The sequence below is a fragment of the Lepidochelys olivacea genome (assembly GCF_965140295.1).
Source record: "Lepidochelys olivacea isolate rLepOli2 genome assembly, chromosome: 3".
Classification (NCBI taxonomy): Eukaryota; Metazoa; Chordata; order Testudines; family Cheloniidae; genus Lepidochelys; species Lepidochelys olivacea.
This window is the reverse complement of record NC_140413.1, coordinates 16,885,849-16,912,255: the sequence shown is the minus strand read 5'-3', so window position 1 is coordinate 16,912,255 and position 26,407 is coordinate 16,885,849. Positions and strand designations below refer to the sequence as shown.

At 44.2% G+C, this 26,407-nt stretch overlaps 1 protein-coding gene across 2 annotated transcripts in view; it reads left to right on the top strand.

Annotated features, from left to right (window-relative positions):
• PTCHD4 (patched domain containing 4) overlaps nt 1-26,407 on the top strand; it is a gene marked incomplete at both ends in the record, with an annotated part of 116,032 nt that overhangs the window by 32,193 nt on the left and 57,432 nt on the right. For both annotated transcript variants that reach the window (XM_084622326.1, XM_084622325.1), the window contains one exon: nt 8,374-8,854. In XM_084622326.1, the coding sequence (XP_084478452.1) occupies nt 8,374-8,854 (481 nt within the window). The remainder of the gene's footprint in view (nt 1-8,373; nt 8,855-26,407) is intronic.

Sequence of the window (26,407 nt, the reverse complement as noted above, 5' to 3'; positions counted from 1 at the left end):
TGCAGATAATTGTGATTCCAAGGGGTTCTCTTTCTTCTGTCAGGAAACTGAAGTGAATCTTGAACATCTTGCAACCTCTTGGTTTCAGTGACGTGGATGACAAAAAGGTTGCAGACAAGATTGATTCTTTTCCTTTCTTTCTTTTTTTTTTCTTTTTTTTTTTTTACATTGCTTGAAAATAGGTTGAATCTTCTGGCATTTCCTTGAGATGGAAACCAGTGGAGGCTGGTGTCATCTAACAGGGAGGAAGGCAAAACAGACCCACTAAAGGCTGAAAGTGATCATACTGTCCCTGGGGGACTTCCACTGAGGGAAGAATAGGGCAAGCTGATATTGACCACTAGAAGTTAGTGCTGCTGATATAGGTGCAGTCTCATGATTCAAACTGTAATGCTGCATCGTTAAGAAAGCACAGAGATCTTGATCCTAGTGGAATCCACTGGTGAATGTGTGTGAGACAAGGCCCCCTATTTGCTCATTCCTCAGAGGTTTTGAGTCTCTTACAGCCCTAGATAGGGCACCTGGATGCTTTAGCTCAAGCTGTAGCAGCTTGTGCGTTTTAACTTGAAGTCCTCAGTTCAATCCGCATGTGTTGGCTAAGATGATAGACATCGCACTAACACAGGCCACAGCAGGCAGCCCAGGGTTGCAAGCATGAGTGGAGGTACCAAGACTGAGATTTCAATGGGAATTGTCCATCCAAATTCCACAGGCAGCTTTGAGAAGTCACAGCTCCCCAGATGTAGATGTCTATGGTGAGCCCTTTGCTTGGACTCTCCTTTACTTTCAAGAGTTTAGGGTAATAAAGGATCAGGTGTCACTGGGGTGTAAGCAGGGTCTTGAGCAAGCCAATGGGACTTGGTTACAAGTTCTCCTCTTAGACCTTACCTCTCCCACTATTAAGCAGGGGTAACTTGGGGCTAGATTCACAAAAAGTTTTAAGTACCTGTCACAGTTAGAGGCCTAAATCCCAGACTCAGGCCCTACTGGGGTTCACAAATCCCACGTCAGCTGCTGCTGAACCATGCAGGTTCCTAATCTCACCCAACGCTTAAGGTTTTGCAGTAAAGGTTCCCTAGGCACCTGTTTCTGCCTCTGAGCATGTGCACTGCATCTGGTTATTTAAGTCCTAGAGTGATGCACCAACTAGGGGAAGTTCTGCATTCTTCTGCCTATGGGGCCTGACCTGGTAAACATGCTCAGAACTCAGAACCAGACTGGACCCCACGTGCAAACTCATGCACAGCAGCTGGACCTCCCTTGTCACTTTTATCCTAGCACTTAGTGTCCTGTGGTGTGTGTGAGATCCCTGGTTCAAGTCCCGCCTCCATCTGAGAAGGAACTTGAACAGGCATTTGCGACCTCTCAGGCAAGTACTCTGATGGCTGACCTACAGGACGTTCTAGTCTGGAGCCTTCCTCAGTCTCTCCTGTGGAAGCTGTTCCACTGCGGATAAATAATTGCAAAAGTCATTGGGCTGGAGAGAGAGGGAGAGAGCACAAGAATGAGAATGACTCCGTAGCCTGAGGGCTAGCACAGGCAATGGGAGTAGGGGCTCCTGTGGTTAGAGCAATCACCTGAGAGGTGGCAGATCCCTGTTCAAACCCTGTTGCCTGAAGAAGAGAGACTTGGAAGCAGAGGTGTGCCACATCCCAGCTGAATATCCTACTCACTGGGATAAGTTATTAAGGAGCTGCTGCTGAAGCTTCCCTTAACAACCCCCTAGCTTATTGTGAAAGTGGCATAGGTGCTTAGTGCCAAGAGAGGGTTTGCAGCTGAGAATCCCAAGAAGAAGGCGGCACCTCCATGCAGCCTGGATTTAGGTGCCAAACTCTCTGAGAGAGTGGGGCTTAGCATCCACTCTTCTAGCTGGCATCTCCTATTGGCTAGCTTGGGCAGGGAGCCGGATAGCATCGTGGCTTTTGTGAATCCCCTTTTGTGAATTCCATTCTGAGGTGCTTGTCTCTCCCCATTCATTGTACAGGAAGCTTAGGCATCTACCCCGGGCTATTTGAATCCCAGGGATTTTTTCTAGGTGCCTAAAAGTTAGTTGTAGCTGATGCCACACCTATGTTTCTTTGTGAATTTAGCATTTGGTATCTGTGGAGCAGCAAATGCCATTAATGCAGGATTGAGTGTCTCTGGGCTCCTTGTGTTGCTCATCGCTTTTATGTGTTGGGTTTATGCTGGAACCCACCATAGCTGTTCTCTGCTGGCTCAAACTCCAAAGCTCAGCACATGTAGAAACGTACACTAGGTATGTAAAAATATCTGCCTCAAAGGAAGAAATACTGACTCAGTTAAAGAAACACAGGAGATGGCTGAGAAAAACACTGACTAACAAGATAAAAAGTTGCAAGGTTATTTCTGAAGCATTTCTAATATGTATTTTCTATAGGGTCAGGTGTCTTTTAAATAGATGTGCAGTACATTTTACTGAACAGAGGATTAAAAAGTATATTAAGGTCCATATTGTCTATTACAGAGGCTGCTCACAGGTAAGGAGACAGGAAACACTATGAGATTGTTGTAGGGAACATAGGTCGTATTTGGATTTAGGCCTGAGTCACTGTAGTTGGCCAAAAGTATCTGAAAGTTGCATTTAGAAACTAGGAGATGTCCAGAGCAGCTTTCTGGCTTATAGTAAAATGGGTGTTAGGGTAAGGTCACTTACTGGCCCTAGACTCTGCCCCTGCCTCTGAGTTTCTTCCCCAGTTTTGTACTTAACTCACTGTTACGAGGGCGTGTGGGAATGAGTGAATGTGGAATGCGAACAGTCATTAGTTATATTTAAACAATGAAGACATTTATGTCTTGGGCCTAAGCGGAAGTTTGCCTACCATCTCCTTATTACATGGTATCTTCTTGCATCCTGTTTTTGGTTGCCCTTCGCAGTAAACTGCTCTCAGACATGTACATTCTAACCTGGAATCTTCAATATGACTTCAAGGTCCAGATGCCAAGTCATTGGTCCACACTGAACTGTAGGCAACATGCTGGAACCCCTAACTGGACAAGGGTCCCCTGGGGTGGAGCAGAGGAGTCACTGATTCCTACCAAAGATGCCAACTGTGCAAGAAGGAAGGGAAGCGTGTGGGGAGACTCTTTCGCATCAACCTGAAGTTGTGTCCTGCTCTCTTCCTTGGACTGGCCATCCAGAGAAGGAGATATGAAAGACTCTGATGACTGGCAAAGCCAAGCCTGGAGCCTATAACAAAGAGAGAGGAAAAAGCTGAACTTTTCCCCACCACATGTGCAACAGCTCCAAACTACATCTTATCAATAATGATAATGGTAAATATCAATCTACTTCCAAGGCCAGTCAGATAAACTTAAAACTTTGAGAAGAAGATGTGAAAATCCCTTTGTAGAGCAGTGTAAGGATCAGATCACTCCAGTGTCCACTAGTGTGTGTGCATGTGTGTTGTATGTCTTTCTGTGTCACACTAAGTGCTTCTCAGAGTTGACACTAAAACCCCTAAGTCTGTGAACAGGAAGAGATCTCTGTGTTAAAGCAGTGTCATTCTAAAGCTGCTAAAAGTGTAGGACTCTAGAAATCATTCGGTGTCTATGCCAGACTGCCAGAAAGATGCAGTCACTGTGTTAAATTGTGGAGAGGGAATAGGCTAGATCAGTAGATCAGCCTTTCCAGGCTACTGTTCCCCTTTCAGGAGTCTGATTTGTTTTGCATAACCCAAGTTTCACTTCACTCAAAAACTCCTTGCTTAAAAAATCAGACACAAAAATACAGAAGTGTCACAGCACACTATTACTGAAAAATTGCTGACTTTCTCATTTTTACCATATAATTATAAAATAAATCAATTGGAATATAAATATTGTACTTACATTTCAGTGGATAGTATATAGAGCGGTATAAACAAGTCATTGTCCATATGAAATTATAGTTTCTACTGACTTCACTAGTGGTTTTTATGTGGTCTGTTGTAAAACTAGGCAAATATCTAGATGAGTTGATGTACCGCCTGGAAGACCTCTGCATACCTCAAGGGGTTCACGTACCCATGGTTGAGAACCACTGGGCTAGATAAACAAAACTTTCATGTGATTTCTGTGACTGGTGAGCTTAATGGGACAAATCAGCTAGAGGAGGAAGTTACCAGGAAATCATTTTCAGAGCTGTGATTCCCCAAAGCTAAGGCAAGGAATAGCATCTGCATTTAACAAGACTCGTAGCTAAATAGCTTAAATCAAAGGGAAATGCTTTTCCCCTTAGCATTCCTGTAAGACCTTAAGAGAATTGGTTTTCTTAACTTGTTCATTATAATTTGATTTAGTTACTAATTGTAGTAATTGGTGAGACAGATAAATTGAACCATTGACTTATTGATTGTATTTTAATTAAACCTTAATTTGACTGTTGCATTGTGCCATTGTAAATTAGGTTAGGAAAACTGTTAGATTAGCTAGTGACCTATTTTGCTTGTTCTAGAACTGCTTACTTAGTCTTTTTAATAAATTTATAAAAGATGCCCTGAACTGGTTTCTCTTCAAAACTTCAACACAGACAACATGACCTACATAGAAGATAACAGTGAAATCATTTAAAATAATTCTTGAGCCCATCCTATATTTTAATTACTTACAAAATGCTCCATTATCTCTCTCATTGTATTTGTGGAGTTTCCTTTGAATTCTTGCTTTAGGGGCATGAGTGATTTCCCCCGAAGATCAAGCAGGGAGTTCTGACCCACAGACACTTCTGAGACAGGATCAGCATAAACCTACCGGCTAAAGTCCCATGGGTTTGGAGGTGGAGGGGGACAAAGCCAGAGAATGTGTCCATCACCCCTGTCTCACTCCTCCAGCGTTCCCCCTCCTCAGCTTCAGAAGGGCTTCAGAGGAGAAAGTGGAAACAATGCCTAAAGAAGGTCAAAAGATCAGAGGAAAGTGGACAGGGCCCTGCCCTGGGAGTCAGGAGATCTGAGTTCTATTTCTAGCCCTGCCAGTGATCTTGGGAAAGACACGCTGAACCTCTGTGCCTCTTTCCCCGTCAGTAAAGCAGGGCTAATAATACTTATGTCCCTCTGTAAAGCACTTGGAGATCCCTGGGTAGAAAGTGCTACACAACCACTTAGTATTATTTTTATTTTCATGAGAAACATGAGCAAGAAATAGCAATTAACTGTGTCCTGATAAATGTAATATAATCTATGTGGGGGGAATTATAGTCTGAAACTAGAAACAGCTGGTATGAAATTAGGAATAGCATAATGTAGTTGCATGTCAGAAATATATAATAGCAATGGCTTTTGGAAGGATGGTCTTTTGGTTAAAGAATTGGTGTGAGACTCAAGAGACCTGGGTTCAAGACCTATCTTTGCCATATACTTATACTTCCTGTATAAATTTGGGCGAGTCGCTTAAACTCTATGCCTCTGTTCACCATCTGTAAAATGGGGATAACAATATTGCCTTCCCCCTCCACCCACCTTTGCTTGAGACTGTAAGCAGTGACTCTCTCTTACTATGTGTTCAAACAGTGCCTAGCTCGATGGAACCCTGATCTCACCTGGAGCATGTAGGCAGTACCAGAATACAAATAAATAATAATAATGAAGTGTATTAAATTATGGAACCATTTCCCAAGGGCAATGATGGAAGCCTCATTGTTTGCATTGTTTAAAAGTAGACAGGGTCAAACACTTGATTCTGTATGAAACAGTCTTGCATTGTCAAGGAGGAGGTGGACAAGATGCCTTTAAAGGTGTTCACCATCTCTAATTTCTATGATTCTGTCTGAAGGATCTCACTATATTTTGATGACATAAGGGCTGGGATATCCTATAGTACATTAATGTAACAAATAGCCATTATCTTCCATTTTATGGAAGATACTGTACAGCATGATATATTTGTGCCTGTTCTGTTTCTTCTTTCAAAATGCTACCTTTCACTGAAAGATGGCTATCCAAAAGTTTCCAGTAACCTTGCAGTGCATTCTGCATAGTAAATCAATGGAATCTGAATTACAATACACTGTCTTTGGTAGCTGTTTTAGGCTGTGCTGCTGGAGTGTCCTGCTGTGACAGAAAACATTTGGCTATCAACACAGCATATACATGATCATGTATGACATTTGTCCCAATTTTTTTTAAGTGGTGCAAGAAAGATTTTAAGTGTTCTGGCCCATCTGATGTTAATGGGATCTGCTTTGCTAACTCCTTAAATATCACTTTGGAAACTTACCCAATGTGTTTCAGAGTAACAGCCGTGTTAGTCTGGAACCGCAAAAAGAACAGGAGGACTTGTGGCACCTTAGAGACAAACAAATTTATTTGTAGCTACAGCTCACGAAAGCTTATGCTCAAATAAATTTGTTAGTCTCTAAGGTGCCACAAGTCCTCCTTTTCTTTTTACCCAATGTGGTTGTTTGTGAGTACTGAGTATCATCTGCCTCAAAAAAGTAAAAGTAAAATAGCATTAAACATTTGATCTGAAATGATACGAACAACGATGTTCAGAGTCAAGACTGAAACAGCTGCCTTATCTTGCTCCTTCGTGTCCTGCCATCCCTGCTCATGTGACATTTGTAAGGATGGCCTTGGGTGATTTTAAAAGCTGGCTGGTGATTGCAATTTGAGTCCCTGCCACCTGGCCACGCCCTGTAAGAGGTTCTCTGCTGCAGGACTACGTCCTCTGCAGACCACAGGCAAAAGAAGCTGAGTTTCAGCCTTATCTCTGAGTTCCTGATATTTATTGAACGTGGGAGCAGCCATCCTGGAACACACCTTTGGTTCAGAAAGTCTGCTCTCTTTCTTCAGTGATTGATTTTTATAAGGGACAGAAACAACTATTATGCTAATCTAGTCTGCCCTTCTGCATAGAACAGGCCACAGAATCTCACTCAGTGACTCCTCTATGTCGCCCAATTGCTTCTGGAAGTGGCTTCTATTGGATGCTTTAGAAGCTGAAAATCCCTCAGAATGTACCTGGCCATTTGCTGCTGCATAGGTGGGTGGGAAGGAGTAGATTCCTAAATTAAGCTATTGATCAGTTCATGCTCTGAAGCATCCAGATAATAGTTATATAGCTTGCAGTTCTGACTGCTATAATTCTAACTTGTCTTGTATCTGAGTGGCTTTAGATTTTTATATTTGTTTTAGATATGATAGAAACAAAATTAAAAATCTCTCACTCAGTTTATAAATGTGTCGGCACTTTTTAAAAAGTGTTATTTGGTACCTAGCAGCAATTTAGCGTCTTCTTGATTAACTAGGTTATTAATGCTGGGACCTTTTTAAATCCACCCTTCTGATGCATCCTGAGTCTGCATTTAGGACTGTATCCATTCCCCAGTGAAGTCAATGGAAGTTTCCCATTGTGCAGGAAGAGGGACCTTTGGAATTACCCACCACTAGAGATCTTTCAAAAGTCTTTGATGCTAAGAATTGAAGCATTTGAGCTTGGCAAGCTTGATGAAATAAATCAGTTTTCAATACATGGGACCTAATTCTGATCACACTTACACCAGTTTTACAGTACTGTGACTCCACTGACCTGATTTACACTGGAATAAGAGACCAGAATAAGGCCCATTCCTACAAAACACAAAAGGAGAATCTCCAACATTATGGACTAAAGCCGAGATTCTGATTTGGGTTACACCGATGTAGATCAATTCACAGATTCTGATCGCAATTACATGAGTGTAAACCTAGAGTAATTGTACTAAGCTCAGTGGAGGCACTCCAGATGTACATCTGGGTAACTAAGATCAGAATCAGGACCTAATTTTCTGTAAACATTTCTATTTATTTTTTAAAAGCAATGTCACAGTAGCAGGACATCACAAAGGTCCCAGAAGTTTAACTGTTCAAATTTGTCATACTCCAGTGACTGGAAATTTAGTTGTTGGTTGTTTTCAGGGCCGTCTCCAGGGTCCAGCTTTCCAAGCAGGTGCTTGGGGCGGCATTCAGATTGGGGCGGCTGTCCATTTCCCTCGGCAGCAATTCAACGGCCGTGGCAATTCGGCGGCGACTGCTTGGGGCGGCAAAATTGATAGAGCCGCCCCTGGTTGTTTTAAATCTGGAAAAGCTATCATCAGCTTCAGTGAGTGAGGAGCTTGCATGTTACATTTTAGTCCTCAAATATCTGAGTCTCTGATGAATATTCTGGCAGCCCCTTAATGGCTGCATGGAATAGCAAATGGGTCTACTAAAATTAAATAACATAGAGTCGTTGCAGAGAGCAGGGGCCTGACCCAAAGCCCAATGAAGCAAATGGAGAGCCTCCTATTGACTTAAATGGGCTTTGTTCTGGCCCTCAGTGTGTATATTTATAAAACCAAGAAAAAAAGATGTCCCTTTAGCTCTTAATAACCACATACTTCTCTTTCACTTTTCTCTTCAGGATGGAAGGAGCAGTTTTATTGGACACCAGCTTGGAGGGGTCATGGAGGTGCCAAACAGCAAGGACCAGAGAGTGAAGACAGCCAGAGCCATCCAGATCACCTACTACCTCCAGACCTATGGCTCTGTCACCCAGGGCCTCATTGGTGAAAAATGGGAGAGTGAATTCTGTAAACTGATGCGCAAGCTGCAGCTGGATCACCAAGATCTGCAGCTCTACTCGCTGGCATCCTTTAGTCTCTGGAAGGACTTCCACAAGACCAGCCTCCTGGCCAGGGGCAAGATCTTGGTGAGCCTGATGCTCATGCTACTGACTGCTACACTCTCGAGCTCCATGAAGGACTGCCTGCGCGGCAAACCTTTCCTGGGACTACTGGGGGTACTGACAATCTGCATCTCCAGCGTCACTGCGGCAGGGATATTTTTCATTACTGACGGAAAATATAACTCTACCCTGCTGGGAATCCCCTTCTTCGCTATGGGTAATTCTTTATCTTCATAATAATGGGATTAATGCAATTTAATGAGAGGATTGTAAATTACATCCCAGGGTATAAAGTGCAGAATTCACCTTCAGTGAAAGTCCAGGTCCTTTTCACCTTGTTAAACTGACCCATCCCTTACCAAAACAATTAAAAATTAAATGAAAATCCCAAACAAAACAAAGTAACAGACAAAAAAAAAAAAGAGTGAATGACATTGTTGGAACCTCAGCCAATAGGAGAGCAGCAGTTGTATCAATCCCTGTTACAAAACAAAGGGGGACCTTGTTATTAAAAACTTGTCAGCTCAGCATAGAAAATGGATATTTGTTGATGTGTGTTTGACGGAGGGCCAGTGGGAAGAGTAAGAAGCGACTGTAGGGAGTGGCAGAGAAAATAATATGTAGCATCCTCTTTGGTGAGGCTTTCTCTTTCATTTGTGTGGGCGGTGGAGGAATAGTTTGGTTCATGAGTGGGATTGAGAGAGAGGCGATGACAGCCCTCGTGTCTGCCTGGCTGTAAGCACAGGGCCTGTCACTGTCTGTAGAGCATAATCCCCTGGCTTGTGAAATTTAGAGACCCTCTGCAGTGATTTGCTTGCGACACACCATGAGGCAGAAGTTTCAGCTAAAGAGCAAATGTCTGGACCCATTTTTGAAGGAAATTGTTTGTTTTAGTGCAGTATTTTAAGCGTATCTCAATTGCATTCGTTTAACTCTTTGATTGCAAGATTCCAGGCGAGGGAAGTAAGCTGAAGAGGGAGATAAAGCAGTATCCACAAAGATGCTGCCACCTCATTTCTCTGTGCAGTCAACAAGGTGAAACATTGTAGTCCCACTGCACAGTACCTTTGAACATTTGTGTTCCCATTCATCCTAGGTCTCAGTGGAAGGAGAGCGGCCCAACTTGAAAGGCTCCATTCTGCCTTTTGGATCTGAAGGAAATCTTGCCTGTGGGCAGAATGCTCTGTCCCATTCTCTTCCTGTTAGTTTCTTAAGCTGTGCCCATTCTGATGTTGTCTGAGCACCCAGTGCTCCTCTGGGTGAAAGTCCATGTGTGGACACATCACAGACTAGAGGGACCCAGTGGGAGGGGAAGCCATGCGGTTTTTCCTGGTCACCCAACTGCTGTGCAGTGTGAGTGTAGCCCTACAGCATAGGCAAAGTTCTTCCCCCATTGCATTCCTGTCGGAGGGGGAGAGCAGAAGAGACAGGATCAGGAGAGTGACTTAGGGATGTGTGTGGGAGGTGGGACAGAGTCAAGGCTGCTTGACAGGGGAATTGGAGTAGACTTTTGGGTGGAGAGAGTGTAGAACTGGGAGGGGGGCGGGGAGCCAGGAGAGGACCAACACAGAAGGGGCAGCGTTATGAGAGAGACAATCATGTCTGTGATTGTCTGTGGAGTGAGGGTGGGAGGCTGAGCTGGCGGGGGGAACAAGTGCAGAGCCAGAGGGGAGGGAAGAGGATAAGAACTGCTGACAGACTACATCATCTTATGCTGTTTGCGTGTCTGTACTCAAAATCAAGAGGCAGATAACAGAGGGTTAGGGTTAGCTACATCCACAGTGTGCATCCACCGGGGGGTTGAAAGGCACCTCCCTGCAGTTTTTTACTATTCTGCCAATTTCCCCATCCATAGCTCCAGAGCTCTTCGGTCCTGCATTCATGCTTTTGATGTAGAGCTCCCAGGCTCGGTCCTGGCAATGGGCCTGCCCAAGGAATCATAACACGCGTCAAGGCACGTACAGGAATTTGAGGTGCCTGGTAGCTCTCTGGATCTAAAACCAAGAGACTGCTTGAGCTTTAGGCGGGCTCATACGTTGCTTTACATGATGCAGCCACAAGAGGGGGACAGAGTCTGACACTGGAATGAAACTGTGTTATAAAATGGATTGGGGTGCCTTAGTTTACCATTTAGGGTGGAGGACAGAACTCTGTTAGTTTGCTAGCCAGAGATTAAATGTAATTTTATGTTTATTTGCAGTTTTCTGGAGCTCACATCTACCAGAAAAGGGCTCTTTATGAAATTGCAAGGAAATATTCCATAGGATTACATTGTACTTGCTTTGGGTTTGGAGGAACTAAATAAATAACCTTTTTATGTATATTTCATCCAATAATTTCCAACTGATTTGTAGACATGATTAGATGAATGTTCACATGTCCCCGAGAGCTATAGTAGGTAAGTTTTATTTTTTCCAGAGGGATAAACTGAAAGACAAGAATTGTGACTTACCCAAGGACACATGGAGGCCTTCTCCTGCAGTCAGGTGCCTTCTACTCCCATTAATAACAGTGCCAGTTGATGATACAAAATACTTGTCATCAGGTACCCAGGACCACACAGGATTGGGCACATAATAAACCAATAGCAGAGCTTTGAACAGAACCCAGCAATTGCAGTTCACAGTCCTGAGCTCTAACCATTTAGATCTGGTCCTATATGGTCTCTTAGGTAGAAGAGTGTCCCAAATTGTGCTTCCACAGAGCTGTATGTCTGTACAGAGCATTAGTCCTGCCTGTGCTTTGGCCACTTCAGGATGCTCCTGTTCTCACTACTAGCAGCTCCTACCATCAATTTTGCCTCCTCATGCCCTCCTCCTTTTCTGTTGTGTTCTGCATTCACCTATTAAGAGCCATATCTGAAGCCCACTGGTATGGAAACACTCCCATTGATTACAGTGGGTTTGGGTCAAGCACTTAGACTGTAAATTCCTTGGGAGAGGAACGGTCCTCTATCGTATTGTTTGAACAGCACCCAACATAATAGGCTCTTGCTCCAGATTGGAGCCTTTGGGTGCTAACATAATACAAATGAATAATACAGACAAACAGCTACATGAAAATAATGTTATTCAGGTTGCAAAGTCAAGGATTTGAGAATTCAGGAATGCTGGATTTATGCTTCCCTGTAAAACTTTCATTTGCACCCCTCACTCATCTACCTTGTGCACTGAATGAGGCCAGGGTCCTGTATGTTGATATATATTTATAAAGGCATGTGAACATGTAATTAATCACAAGGGGGCTGAATTAAAGGTTGCATGACATTTCTTAATGTTTAAGGGTTTCACTGTGTCAGTTAGATAATATTTTATGAACAGATCTTTTAAATGCAATTTACTAAGATGTTTTTAAAGGAAAAAGGTACAAAGAAATTATATTATGTATATACTGCACCATCTGCAAGGTTTCAGCCCTGAACCTGCAGAACAGACCGTCACTTGAGCTGCAGGACTACCAACATTAATGGTTAGCAGGAATGGTTGTTATCCTGGAGGGGGGAATGTGCCATTGAGGCCACATGTAGTGTCCAAGTGATGGGAGTGGAGGGCTGGTCCAGCCTGGCTCTCTTCTTCACTCCCCCTGGAGGTGGGCAGCTCCTTCCCCAAGCCATCAGGGGAGGAAATTGGGACATTGGGGCCATATGACAGGTCTGATGGAAGAAGCCCTGTACAGCCTGACTCTTCCCCCCAGCACTTCCTGCCATCTGGGCAGTATCTGCTGCTGCTTCTTCGGAGGCAGCCTAGACCGGACTCTTTAGAATGTTTGTGTTTAGTGAGCATTGCAAAAAGCATTGCAAGACCCTTGTAACGGAAAGTGGTAGGCAACCTAGATAGAGGAGTCACCACCAGCTCCCCCTATAACAAAAAGGCACTGCTAAAATATTGGGTTTATTGGACAGACATCCCCAGGGTGAGAGCTCTTTTGTTGTTGTTGATGTTCACTGGGTTTTGTTAACTGCTGTACCACCAGAAACACACAGTTTTGTGAATCCAGAATTTGGGACAGTTCTGCCTTGGATGTGATTAAGACTTGACTTTTGGGACAATCAATTACTGGTTCTGCAGGGGACTAGCAGAAGTTTGACTGAATGTTGAACTCTTGGGGAGAAGGCACCAGAAGAGCTTTCCCAATAGTCAGGATTCTGGATTGTCTCTCATTTTATCAATTTTCTACAAATCTGGAGTATAGCTTGTCATGAGGCTGATTTTGTTATGGACCGTTGCACCAGAAAATCCCTAATAGATGGGTATTTAGGGCTAGGTAGTCAAAACATCGGTGTGCCTAAAAAATGTTCAGTTAGCTTTTCATATTTTCCTTTTAGGATTTAGGGTCATAACTCACAACACAATTTCAGAATTGTTATATGCATGCCAGAGGTATTCTTTTCCACGTCTAATTATCACTAATTAACATAACCAGATGGTTAAGGACACGATTGAGTCATTTTACCTCCCTCTTGTTGGTCTTAATGCATATGGACCAGATTGCTCTAACGAAGCTATACCAATTTGCGGCAGCTCCGGATTTCACCCTGTATTTTTGAAATTCACATATATTAACTGTATTGTTTTACAGGGTACTTATTCTCAGTCATATAGTGTTATATGGATTATTGGCAATTATAGGTATCAAAACCTATAACTGCAATGTAATAACAGTTTCAGAATAGCCGCCGTGCTAGTCTGTATTCTCAAAAAGAAAAGGAGTACTTGTGCACCTTAGAGACTAACAAATTTATATGAGCATAAGCTTTCATGAGCTACAGCTCACTTCATCGGATGCATTCAGTGGAAAATACAGTGGGGAGATTTATATACATAGAGAACATGAAACAATGGGTGTTACCATACACACTATAACGAGAGTGATCACTTAAGGTGAGCTATTACCAGCAAGGGGGTGGGTGGGGAGGGGAAACCTTTTGTAGTGATAATCAAGGTGGGTCATTTCCAGCAGTTCACAAGAACATCTGAGGAACAGTGGCGGGGAGGAATAAACATGGGGAAATAGTTTTACTCTATGTAATGACCCATCCACTCCCAGTCTCTATTCAAGCCTAAGTTAATTGTATCCAGTTTGCAAATTAATTCCAATTCAGCAGTCTCTTGTTGGAGTCTGTTTTCGAAATTTTTTTGTTGAAGCATTGCAACTTTTAAGTCTGTAATCGAGTGACCAAAGAGATTGAAGTGTTCTCTAACTGGTTTTTGAATGTTATAATTCTTGACATTTGATTTGTGTCCATTTATTCTTTTACGTAGAGACTGTCCAGTTTGACCAATGTACATGGCAGAGGGGCATTGCTGGCACATGATGGCATATATCACACTGGTAGATGTGCAGGTGAACGAGCCTCTCATAGTGTGGCTGATGTGATTAGACCCTATGATGGTGGCCCCTGAATAGATATGTGGACACAGTTGGCAATGGGCTTTGTTGCAAGGATAGGTTCCTGGATTAATGTTTTTGTTGTGTGGTGTGTGGTTGCTGGTGAGTATTTGCTTCAGGTTGGGGGGCTGTCTGTAAGCAAGGACTGGCCTGTCTCCCAAGATTTGTGAGAGTGATGGGTCATCCTTCAGGATAGGTTGTAGATCCTTGATGATGCGCTGGAGAGGTTTTAGTTGAGGACTGAAGGTGATGGCTAGTGGCGTTCTGTTATTTTCTTTGTTGGGCCTGTCCTGTAGTAGGTTACTTCTGGGTAATCTTCTGGCTCTGTCAGTCTGTTTCTTCACTTCAGCAGGTGGGTATTGTAGTTGTAAGAAAGCTTGATAGAGATCTCGTAGGTGTTTGTCTCTGTCTGAGGGGTTGGAGCAAATGTGATTGTATCGTCGAGCTTGGCTGTAGACAATGGATCATGCGGTGTGGTCTGGATGAAAGCTGGAGGCATGTAGGTAGGAATAGCGGTCAGTAGGTTTCCGGTATAGGGTGGTGTTTATGTGACCCATCGCTTATTAGCACCATAGTGTCCAGGAAGTGGATCTCTTGTGTGAACTGGTCCAGGCTGAGGCTGATGGTGGGATGGAAATTTTTGAAATCATGGTGGAATTCCTCAAGGGCTTCTTTTCCATGGGTCCAGATGATAAAGATGTCATCAATGTAGTGCAAGTAGAGTAGGGGTATTAGGGGACAAGAGCTGAGGAAGCGTTGTTCAAAGTCAGCCATAAAAATGTTGGCATACTGTGGGGCCATGTGGGTATCCATAGCAGTGCCACTGATTTGAAGGTATGCATTGTCCCCAAATGTGAAATAGTTATGAGTGAGGACAAAGTCACAAAGTTCAGCCACCATGTTTGCAGTGACATTATCGGGGATACTGTTCCTGACAGCTTGTAGTCCATCTTTGTGTGGAATGTTGGTGTAGAGGGCTTCTACATCCATAGTGGCCAGGATGGTGTTTTCAGGGTGGATTGTAGTTTCCTCAGAAAGTCAGTGGTGTCTCGAAGATAGCTGGGAGTGCTGGTAGCATAGGGCCTGAGAAGGGAGTCTACATAGCCAGACAATCCTGCTGTCAGGGTGCCAATGCCTGAGATGATTTCCAGATACAAATCTTGGGTAGCAAGAATACCTCAGGTTGGGGTTCCAGGGGTGTGTCTGTGCAGATTTGTTCTTGTGCTTTTTCAGGGATTTTCTTGAGCAAATGGTGTATTTTCTTTTGGTAACCCTCAGTGGGATCAGAGGGTAATGGCTTGTAGAAAGTGTAATTACACTCACTGTACTAGAAAGTATCACTGGTTCTTAGGCAGTGTTGAAGACCACACTGAACTGCATTCGGTTCATCAGGCTGATGTAGTTAAGGCACGTCAGTTTCTGTAGCCAATGGCACACAAGGGAGTGACGTGGCTAGCAGCATGTCTGTCCACTTTGGACTTTTTCAACCCAATGGGGTTCGGAGTGCAGGAGGGGGCTCTGGGCTGGGGCAGGTGGCTGGGGTGTGGGGCGTTTTGAGGGCTCCAGCTGGAGGTGCAGACTCTGGGGTGGGCCTGGAGAGGAGGGACTTGGGGTGTAGGAGGGTGGAGCTGGGGGGTGGAGCTGAGGAGTTTGGAGTACGGGAGGGGGCTCCAGACTGAGGCAGGGGGTTGGGGTGTGGGAGGGGGCACGGGTTCTGGGCTGTGGGTGCAGGTTCCAGGGTGGGGCCAGAAATGAGGGGTTCAGGGTGCAGAGGGGGGGCTCCGGGCTGGGACAGGGAGTTGCTGTGCATGGGGGAGTGAGGGTTCCAGCTGGAGGTGTGGGCTCTGGTGTGGGGCTGAGGATGAGGGATTTGGGGTACAGGAGCAGGCTGGAGCAGGGGTTTGGGGTGCGGGAGGAGTGAGTGTGCCATCTGGGGATATAGGCTCTGGGATAGAGCCATGAATGAGGGGGTTGGGCTGAAGGAGGGGGCTCCAGGCTGGGGCTGAGGGGTTTGGAGGGCTGGAGGGGATCAGTGCTGAGGCAGGGGGCTGGGGTGCAGGGGAGGGGGGCTCTAGCTCAGGGTGCAGACTCTGGGGTGGGGCTAGGGATGAGGGGTTTGGGGTGCAAGAGGAGCTACAGGCTGGGTCCAAGGGGTTTGGAGGTGGGAGGGGGATCAGGGCTGGGTTGGGGGGTTGGAGCGCAGAAAGGGGTCAGGGGTCCTTGCTCTGGGTGGCGCTTACCTCAAGCAGCTCCTGGAAGCAGCAGCATGTCCATGCTCCGGCTCCTATGCAGAGGCACGGTCAGGCAGCTCTGCACGCCGCCTCGACCTCAGGTGCCGCCCCATCTGCAGGCGCTGCATCCACAGCTCCCTTTGGCCATGGTTCCTGGCCAATGGGAGCTGCTGAACTGGCACTTGGGGTGGGGGCAGCATGAAGAGCCCCCCTGGCTGCGCCTAGGTGTAGGAGTTGGAGGGGGGATATGCCGCTGCTCAGAGCCATGGCAGGGAAGGAGCCCGCCTTAGCCCCGCTGCGCCATTGACCGGACTTTTAACAGAAGTGCTGACGGGAGCCACCACGGTCCCTTTTTGACCAGGCGTTCCGGTCGAAAACTGGACACCTGGCAACCCTATTGCAGAGTGAGGTGCTCTTCAGCAGGATTAAAGGGCATCAGAATGTATTTGTATGGCCTATGTGGACTAACTGAAAGCAACTCAGTTGGATGCATGTGGGCAGTATATGAGGAGTCTGGCAGTGACATTCTACCATGCAGCTTGTCTCTGTAGGCAGTCCTGGGGCAGTCATACTCAGGGGTCCTGCACAAGGAGAGAGAGCAGGGCCTGGAGGCTCCACTGTTATATATATATCTGGAGGGTACACTGCTGCCTGGGTCCATTGGGCCTTCCCATTCCCACAGAAGAGGATTCTAGAGTCGTGAAGCCTACTTCAGTTCTTAGCAAGTGGAGACCAGCTCTGCTTCTCCTCACAGCCCCTTGTTTTTAATCAGCTCAGAGATCCAGTTACTTCTCTCTGTGAGGTGGGTCTGAGGGGCTGGTTTTTAAAGGCACAAAGGGCAGTTAGGCAATGAACTCCCATTGACTTTTCAGCAGCTGCTTTTTAGTGGTGAATGTGGTGATCTCTGTGTATAGCATGCATATCAGTTTGCAGAGGGCTTTGGGATGATTCATAATGAAAGGGACTACATGAAAGACAATATTTATTGTCTGAGCTTGCTTTGTTATGCAGGCGCTTATCACTGTTGTCTGCTTAGGTTACTCAGAGATACTTTTTCTCCCATGCTAGCAATGGTCTTTGGCATGTCTGTTTTAGGATGCCTTACCAGTTATACTACAGTATATATTGTTTTAAGTTACAAAGTGTGTCACTTGGTTAAACATCACATTTAACATGGGCTCATTTGGGGTAGGAGAAAGTTGCATCATGGCAGGAATGATTTAACTCCGTATATATCATCTCTAATAGAAGGATGTCAAATCCAGCATGAATAGCTTCATCGCTGGTGATTCCACAAACTGCACTGACAGCTTGTTCCAGTGCCTAAATGTCCTTACATTTTTAAATGTTTCCTAATATTTTCCCTGCTGCAGCTTCTGCCCAAATAATTTCAGGATCTGTGTGGCTTGACTAAAGAGATTAACTGTTCCCTGTTCTCTTTAGAACATCTCTGTATGTATTTGAAGACATTTATGGAGAATTTTATATGTGGACTGAATGTAAGAACGGCCATACTGGGTCAGACTAAAGGTCCATCTAGCCCAGTATACTGTCTTCTGACAGTGGCCAACGCCAGGTGCCCCAGAGGGAATGAACAGAACAGGTACTCATCAAGTGATCCAACCCTGTTGCCCATTCCCAGCTTCTGGCAATCAGAGGCTAGGAATACCATCCTTGCCCATCCTGGCTAATAGACATTGATGGACCTACCCTCCATGAACTTACCTAGTTCTTTTTTGAACTCTGTTATAGTCTTGGCCTTCACAACATCCTCTGGCAAGGAGTTCCACAAGTTGCCTGGTGCATTTTGCTTAACCTTTCCATACAGATCTCATTTTCCACCTCCTTTAGTGTATTTCATACTCTCTTCTTAACTCCATCTAGATTTGGGGCTAGATTGTGGCATCTAGCTTCTGTCATGTGTGGGGGCAGTGCAGAGCTGCACCATCCTTCCCCAAGGGGAGTACTGGGAGGGATTGTGCCTCAAAAGATCATGTCCTTTCCTCCTCAGCACATGAAGGGAATGTGCAGCTTCGCAACATTCCTCTGTATGCTGCTGTTGAAAGCAAGGTGGGGCGATGGTCTGGATTCCTCCATGCCACCTCTCAGGTAAATAGTGCCCTGGGAGATGAGTGGCTTAAACAAGCCTGTACTCTGTCAAGCACAGAAACTGTGATTGTCCTTAGTTTTTATACAAGAAAAGCAGAGGCTGGGAGGGATTTTGTGCTTTCTGCCTTTGGCTTTTGATTAAACTGAAAAGCAGGAAATGTATTAATAATAAAAAGAAATAGCCCGCGGAACTCACTGCCACAAGATATCATTATGTCACAAGCTTAGCAGAAATCAAAAAGGGTTTGGGCATTTTCATAGATAATAAATGAGCATGTTTTCATATTGGATAAGATTACAAAAGTAAAATCCACCAGTTAGGCAGGGATATCAACTCATGCTTCAGAGCATAAGTCAGCTTCTAAAATGGTTAGGAAAAAAAATTCCCTTGTGGGCAGGTTTTTCCATGCCTTGAAATTGGAGTATTTTATATTGGGAGTGACCTCCCCCCCCTTTTCCTCTGCAGCACCAGGTGCAGGTCACTTGCCAGGATTATCTGAGTACATCTCACTTGATCATTTCCCTGGCATTGTGGTGGCCTCAGACACTGGTGCACCTTGGCCCTCCTTTCTTGGCTTGTGACACACAACAGTCTAGTCTCCTGTGGGTTAGAATACTTTGGGCTCACTTCAGTTGCTGGATTAGGGTGCGGGTTCTGGTTGCAGTTGGTGGCCTGAGCCATACAGGAGCTCAGAGTAGATAATCTAGTGGTCCCTTCTGGCTTTAAACTCTATGACATCTTGCCTCTGTTCAACCACAAGCCAGTGGGATTTTCTAATAATTCAACTGAATCTTTCCATTTCCAACCTTTTTTCACTCCATTTCTTTCCTGTGCATTGACGTCCATTCGCTGGTGGGATAACAGCCTGCATTAATATAGTGCATGCTGGAGCCAAACTGGCTCCAAGTGCATTTAGTTGACCTGTCATGGACACTTGGCAGTAATATTAGCCATCTGCAGTACTGAGTGGTTCTTCCCATGTCCCTCCATATTGCTGTGGTAGCTCTGTGTTACAAAACCTCTCTGTTTCTAAGCAAAAGTACTTGACTGCTGCAGTCATGAAATGCTCTGCTGCAATCCTGGTAGATTTTGTAAGCTAAGCATGGTCAGGTATTGTTGGTAGTTGGCTGGGTTTCCTAGGTGCGGCGGGAAATGCCATTTGATGATTCATAAAGTTGTAGTCCTCCCTCTGAGTCAGATCTGAACCATTTCACTTTTTTGCAAGAATAGCTCTTACCCTCAGTGTCTTGGCCAAATTCCAGTTTGGACAAATGCATTCCCGCTACCTCCAATTCCCCCTGCAGTTTCAGTTGGATGCACTATCTTTATGAACTACCTGGCTTACCTTGTTGTGCAGAGGTAAAGAGTCTGAGGGCTTTACCAGTCACTTAAACCAGTGTTTCTTGGGTTGGTGACCCTTATTTGAAGTAAAAAATATTTGTAAAAAGAAAAGGAGTACTTGCGGCACCGTAGAGACTAACAAATTTATTTGACCATAAGCTTTCGTGAGCTACAGCTCACTTTATCAGATGCATGCAGTAGAAAATAAAGTGGGGAGATTTTATATACACAGAAAACATGAAACAATGGGTGTTATCATATACACTGTAACAAGAGTGATCAGGTAAGGTGAGCTATTACCAGCAGGAGAGAAAAAAAAAAAACTTTTGTAGTGATAATCAAGGTGGGCCATTTCCAGCAGTTGACAAGAACGTGTGAGGAACAGTGTGTGTGTGTGTGTGGGGGGGAATATACATGGGGAAATAGTTTTACTTTATGTAAAGACACATCCAATCCCAGTATTTATTCAAGCCTAAGTTTATGGTGTCCAGTTTGCAAATTAATTCCAATTTAGCAGTTTCTCATTGGAGTCTGTTTTTGAAGTTTTTCTTTTAGGTAGAGACTGTCCGGTTTGGCCAAAGTACATGGCAGAGGGGCATTGCTGGCACATGATGGCATATATTACATTGGTAGATGTGCAGGTGAACGAGCCTCTGATAGTGTGGCTTATGTGATTAGGCCCTATGATGGTGTCCCCTGAATAAATACGTGGACACAGTTGGCAACGGGCTTTGTTGTAAGGACAGGTTCCTGGGTTAATGTTTTTGTTGTGTGGAATGTGGATGCTGGTGAGTATTTGCTTCAGGTTGGGGGGCTGTCTGTAAGCAAGGATGTGCCATCATGTACCAGCAATGCTCCTCTGCCATGTATATTGGCCAAACTGGACAGTCTCTACGTAAAGAATAAATGGACACAAATCAGACATCCAGAATTATAACATTCAAAAACCAGTTGGAGAACACTTCAATCTCTCTGGTCACTTGATTACAGACCTAAAAGTTGCAATATTACAACAAAAAAACTTCAAAAACAGACTCCAATGAGAGACTGCTAAATTGGAATTAATTTGCAAACTGGACACCATTAAATTAGGCTTGAATAAAGACTGGGAGTGGATGTGTCATTACACAAAGTAAAACTATTTCCCCATGTTTATTTCTCCCCCCCCCCACACACACACTGTTCCTCACATGTTCTTGTCAACTGCTGGAAATGGCCCACCTTGATTATCACTACAAAATGTTTTCCCCCCCCGCTCTCCTGCTAGTAATAGCTCACCTTACCTGATCACTCTTGTTACAGTGTGTACGGTAACACCCATTGTTTCATGTTCTCTGTGTATATAAAATCTCCCCACTGTATTTTCCACTACATGCATCCGATGAAGTGAGCTGTAGCTCACAAAAGTTTATGCTCAAATACATTTGTTAGTCTCTAAGGTGCCACAAGTCCTCCTTTTCTTTTTGCGGATACAGACATGGCTACTCCTCTGAAACCTGTCAGAAAACAACTACTATATCTCTACAGTTGACTTCATTAACTCTGAAGGTTTTGGCCACCCTGAAGTTATTCTGGAAATTTTACTTTCTTTACTTTAGATTTGTGATAAAATTTTTCACTGCCTTCCAACTTCCCCGATTGTCCTTGGTGGCCCCTGTGGGGGCCACAGCCTACTGGTTGAATAACACTCATCTAAACAATTCAGTCCCCTAAGATATTTTATTTTAGCTACTGCTACCACTTCCTTGGAGTTTACTCAATGAACATGCGAAAAGATCAGTGTCTTTGGCTTCCTTCATTGATGGCATAAAGCAACATTTGCCACCATTTAGTATTGCAGTGTATGGGGGACATACTGCACATTTTACAATTGAAAGTGGGAGCATTCGGTCTGGCAGTATTGTGAAAATAAGAATAATAGAAAGTGGGGATGAAAGAGAGAGATTCTCCTTAACTATAAATCAAATTTATGCATGACCTTTCCATTTACCAGTGTGGATCATTGGGCCTCCATTGATCACTTCTATAGGCCGATGGGCTTGTCAGCTGAAACTAAAGTTTCCCTTAGTGGCACGATTTAAGCAGGAATAATCAGTTATGTTCTTCCACAGAAGACTCAGCCTAACTTTGTCTTGAGATAAGATGCCTTTCTGGAAGACAAACATGAGTTATTGGGCTTAATACTGGGGCAACTGGGTGATCTTTAATGGGCTTAATACAGGGGGTCAGACTGGATGATCTGATGATCCCTTCTGGCCTAACATTTATTAACTTAATTAAACTTTTCAACCATCAGTCCAATCCAGTGGAGATAACTAACAGCTCAGGATGGCATCCATATCTGAGCTAAAAGTAGAGTAAAGGGCTCCGTGTGTTCCTGATCCATTCAAAAGTCTGGACCAATGGGCACTAATTAGCAGTGTGCAATGCCTTGCTAGGCTAAGAGAAAGTATGGTTCCTCAGAGCCACAGCTGCAGATTGACTAATTGCTACAGAAGCTGCAATGCAGTATTTTCTTGGAGGATGAAAAGAGGGAGGAAAGGGACCATATTCTTGGTCAATATGGAATAATGAGTGTGATATGGGACTAAATCCAGGCTGAAGGAGAGGGGGGACTACAGTAGTGGGTGTGAATTTCTATGTTCAAGTACTGCTGGTGAGACTGGAGAATGACCTTGTGAGGATCATTCAACATTAGAAATTCTCCAGTCTCCACTGTGGCTGACCCTGGACCTCAGGAACTTCATTTTGAATTCACTGAGAACTGGGAGTTGATTTAGCCATTTGAGGACTACTATTCGCCTTCTTGATGGCGAGTTAAGGACAATATGAAGGAATGTTTGAACTATATCAGGAACAAACAAAACCCTCGGAGTCGACTACGACTGATACTAGACAAGAATGATAACATTCTCTCTTATGACGTAGAAAATGTACTGGACAAATATTTCTATTCAGTATGCGGAAAGAAGCAGGCTGATTTATTCACACTGTACAGTGATAATGAAATATTTTCTATTCCACCAGTAACAAGGGAGGATGTTAAACAGGAACTATTACATTTCTACATTTTTAAGTCTGCAGGACCAGACATCTTGCACCCAGGAGTATGAAAGGAATTGGCTGAAAAGTGCTCTGAACCATCAATGCGGATTTTTAACAACTCGGGGGATGTTCCAGAAGACTGGAAAAAACCAGTGCTGTGCACATACTTAGAAAGGGTAAACCAGATGACCTGGGAAACTCTAAGCTGGTTAGACTGATATCAATCCCAGGCAAAATCATGGAAAGGTTGATCTGGGATGCTTTCAGTGAAGAATTAAAAGATGGCAGGATAATCAATGCGGATCACCATGCTTTTATGGAAAATAAGTCAGACAAATCTGATATTTTTAATGAGATCCCAAATTTGATGATAAAAGTAACTGTGTTGACATAATATATTTTAACTTCTGTAAGAGATTTGGCTTAGGCCTGCATGGTATTCTGATAAAAAATATTATCATTATACAAAATCAATGAAGCCCCTATTAAATGGATTAAAAACAGTAATTGTAAATGGGGAATCATCCAGTGGGGATTTTTCTATTGGGGTCCAGCAGGAATCTGTTCTGATCCCGTGCTATTCAATATCTTTATCAAGAATTGGGCAGACAATATAAAATCATTTCTTGTAAAATGTGGAGATGATACAAAAATTGGTTGAGTGGTAAATAATATGAGGAGAGGTTGACCTGGATCCCTTGGTATCGCCCATTTCAAACTACATGTGTTTTAACATGCTAGATCATAGATCTAGGAACAAGGAATGTAGATCTTAAAAGATGGGGGACTGTATCTGGGAAAACAGTGGCTCTAAAAAGGGCTTTGGGGTCATAGTAGATAACCAATTGAACATGAGCTTCCAGTGTGATTTGATGCTTTAGCTCAGGGGGCAAATACAACTCCTGATGAGTAGGGCGTGTATTAGCTCTGTATATGGCATTGGTGAGACTATTACTGAAATACTATGTCTACTTCTGGTGTCTACAATTCAAAAAGATATTGACGAATTGGAAAGGATTCAGAAAAGGATGACAAAAATGACGTGATGTCTGGAAACCCTGCCTTACAGCTCAATCTACTTAGTTTATCCACGAGAAGGTTAAGAGATTACTTGAGCTCAGTCTACAAACACTTAGGAAGAGATCTATGATAGTCAACAGCTCTTTAATCTAGCAGGAAAAGGAATAACAAGATCCAATGGTTGGAAGCTGAAGCTAAATAAATTCAGACCAGACGTAAAGGAAATGTTTAATAGTTTGCAGGTAACTAATCATTAGAACAATTTACCTAAGGACATGGTGGATTTCTGTACTATGAAGTCTTCAGATTAAGTTTGGATGTCTTTCTAAAGATATGCTATAGGTCAAACAGAAGTTATGGGCTTGGTGCAGAAATTACTGGGTGATGTTCTTTGGCCTGTGTTATATCAGAGATCAAACAACATAAGCCTATGATTCCTTCTGGCCTTAAACTCTATGACTTCATGAACCTTTGGGCTATGGAAAAACAAAAGGGGTAAATTTTCTCTCGTTCCTCTCAGTGAAGGGTCAGATGAATAGCTTTGCTCGCGCTGCCGTGAGACTCAGCCTCAATTTCCCTCCGCTCAGTTTCATACTATTATTGCTATTTAATCCCCCCCTTGTGCAATTCCTATCCTCCAAGGGGGTCCCAGTGAGTGTTTAAGTAGTTAACGTTTGTACAAATCTCTGCAGATAAAAAGTGCCTGTGGTTTAATGTTGCCCTGGAATAGCCTCCCGGCAATGTACAAGAAACTCTCTCACACTCCTCCTAAGATTCATAGGATCTCCAGGTTGGAAGGGACCTCAGGAGGTCATCTAGTCCAGCCCCCTGCTCAAAGCAGGACCCAATCCCCGATTTCTGCCCCAGATCAGCCCCTCAAGGATTGAACTCACAACCATGGGTTTAACAGGCCAATGCTCAAATCACTGAGTTATCCCTCCTCAAACCCCAGGTGTTCTCAGCTGCATTCCAACTCCAGTGAGCACTTCCGTATTATTTTGGTCCATTTTCCTGTAGTACCCCGAGTGTTTAAGCCCTCCAGAGCAACTGTGGTTCATCAGGCACAGCCTCCTTGATCTACAGTTCTGTGTTCACTTTCAGCGCTATTGTGTATAAATAATTAATCATTGGCCATGTGAGTCATTGGCATTTGATTATCCCTTTTCCTTCAGCTGGATTTCACTCCTGGTGATGCACACCCAAGCCAATTTGCACTCATCAGTGCAGTAAGATGGTGCAAGACATCTCATTGTGTGCTTTACTCAAATCAAGACATATTGGATCTGCTATTATTAGCTACTTTGTTCTCTTAATTTTGTAATTGCATCAAAAGAGACATCATGTTTAGCATGATTTCCCTTTTATAAACCCATGCTATTTGTAGATCATGGTTGGTGAAATTCGCCCCTATGCAGGGAGCCAGCAAAAGGCCTATGCATCACTTAAGCCTAGTTTGAGGACTTGAGTGGGATATGGGCCCTGTGTTGTGTCTCTGCATAGGGATGAATTCTACCCAGTTCCCTTATCTTCTAGCTGTCTAATGATTTTCCCCCTTAATATTATACCCTTCCCTTTGTCTGGACATTGAAGTTAGATTTAGGGAGTCGGTAATTCCCTCTCTCTCTCTTTTTTAAATCCTCATCACATTTCCTTTCTCCCTCTCTCCCCAGTTTTCTGACCTCCCCATTTCTCCATGACTTTTTCAGAACTGGCAGTGATTCAGTAAGTCCATTCATCATTATAATTCCCTGACTGCCCCCGCAACCCCTCCCCAGGCTCTCAGTTTCCCGCTCTACACTGCCGGGATCCCTGCTGCCCCCCCGAAGGGAGTGGGAAATCAGGAGTTTCAGGGCAGCCACTAGGCCACCCATGTGGAGCCGGGAGCTGAGCATCCGGGGGGCAGCCAGGCTCCTGACAGGGAGCTGTGTGTGGAGCTGAGAGCCTGGGCTCTGAGCCCCCCCCCCCCACATTGCCCCTTTTAAGTCAGTGGGAGCATTCCTGGTGACGATGCGCACCACCAACAAGAGGGTAGTGTGGAAATCAGTCACCACAGTAAGTCGACGTACCTTTCTAGTGTAGACATGCCCTAAGTCACAGCTCAGCTTAGCTAATTTTCTCTGCTGCCTTTAATACATCTCATCATTCCCGCCTCCATTTCTTTGCTTCTTGGATTCCCCTCCTGCCTTGCTGGATAATCGTTCCCCCATCTTTTTTGGATAATCCTCTTCCCTCTCTCCCTACCTTGTATGCCTCTGTCCCGCAGGCCTCTGGTTTCGGTACATTGCCCTGGGCAAATTCGTCCTTGCCAATGATTTCAACTGTTATTTTTATGCAGCTGATTCCAAAATCTGCCTCCAGCCCAGCCTCTCTCTCTTTGCTCATTCTCACACTATGAACCCTCTCTCAGGGTGAGCTCTTTGCCATTTCAAATTCAGTCTTGCCAAGGCTGATGGCCTTCATTTTCTTCCTATTCCTTCTGCACCATGTTTACTTCAGACTACTTTACAGCCCTTCTAATGTGTTTCTGTATACGTCTTTTTTCCTCTGTCCATGCTCATCTTCAGCATGATCTTTTCTAACTTGGTCTATCTCAGTGTCTCCTCTCCACCCCTCTGTGTGTGTGAGGGAAGGAACA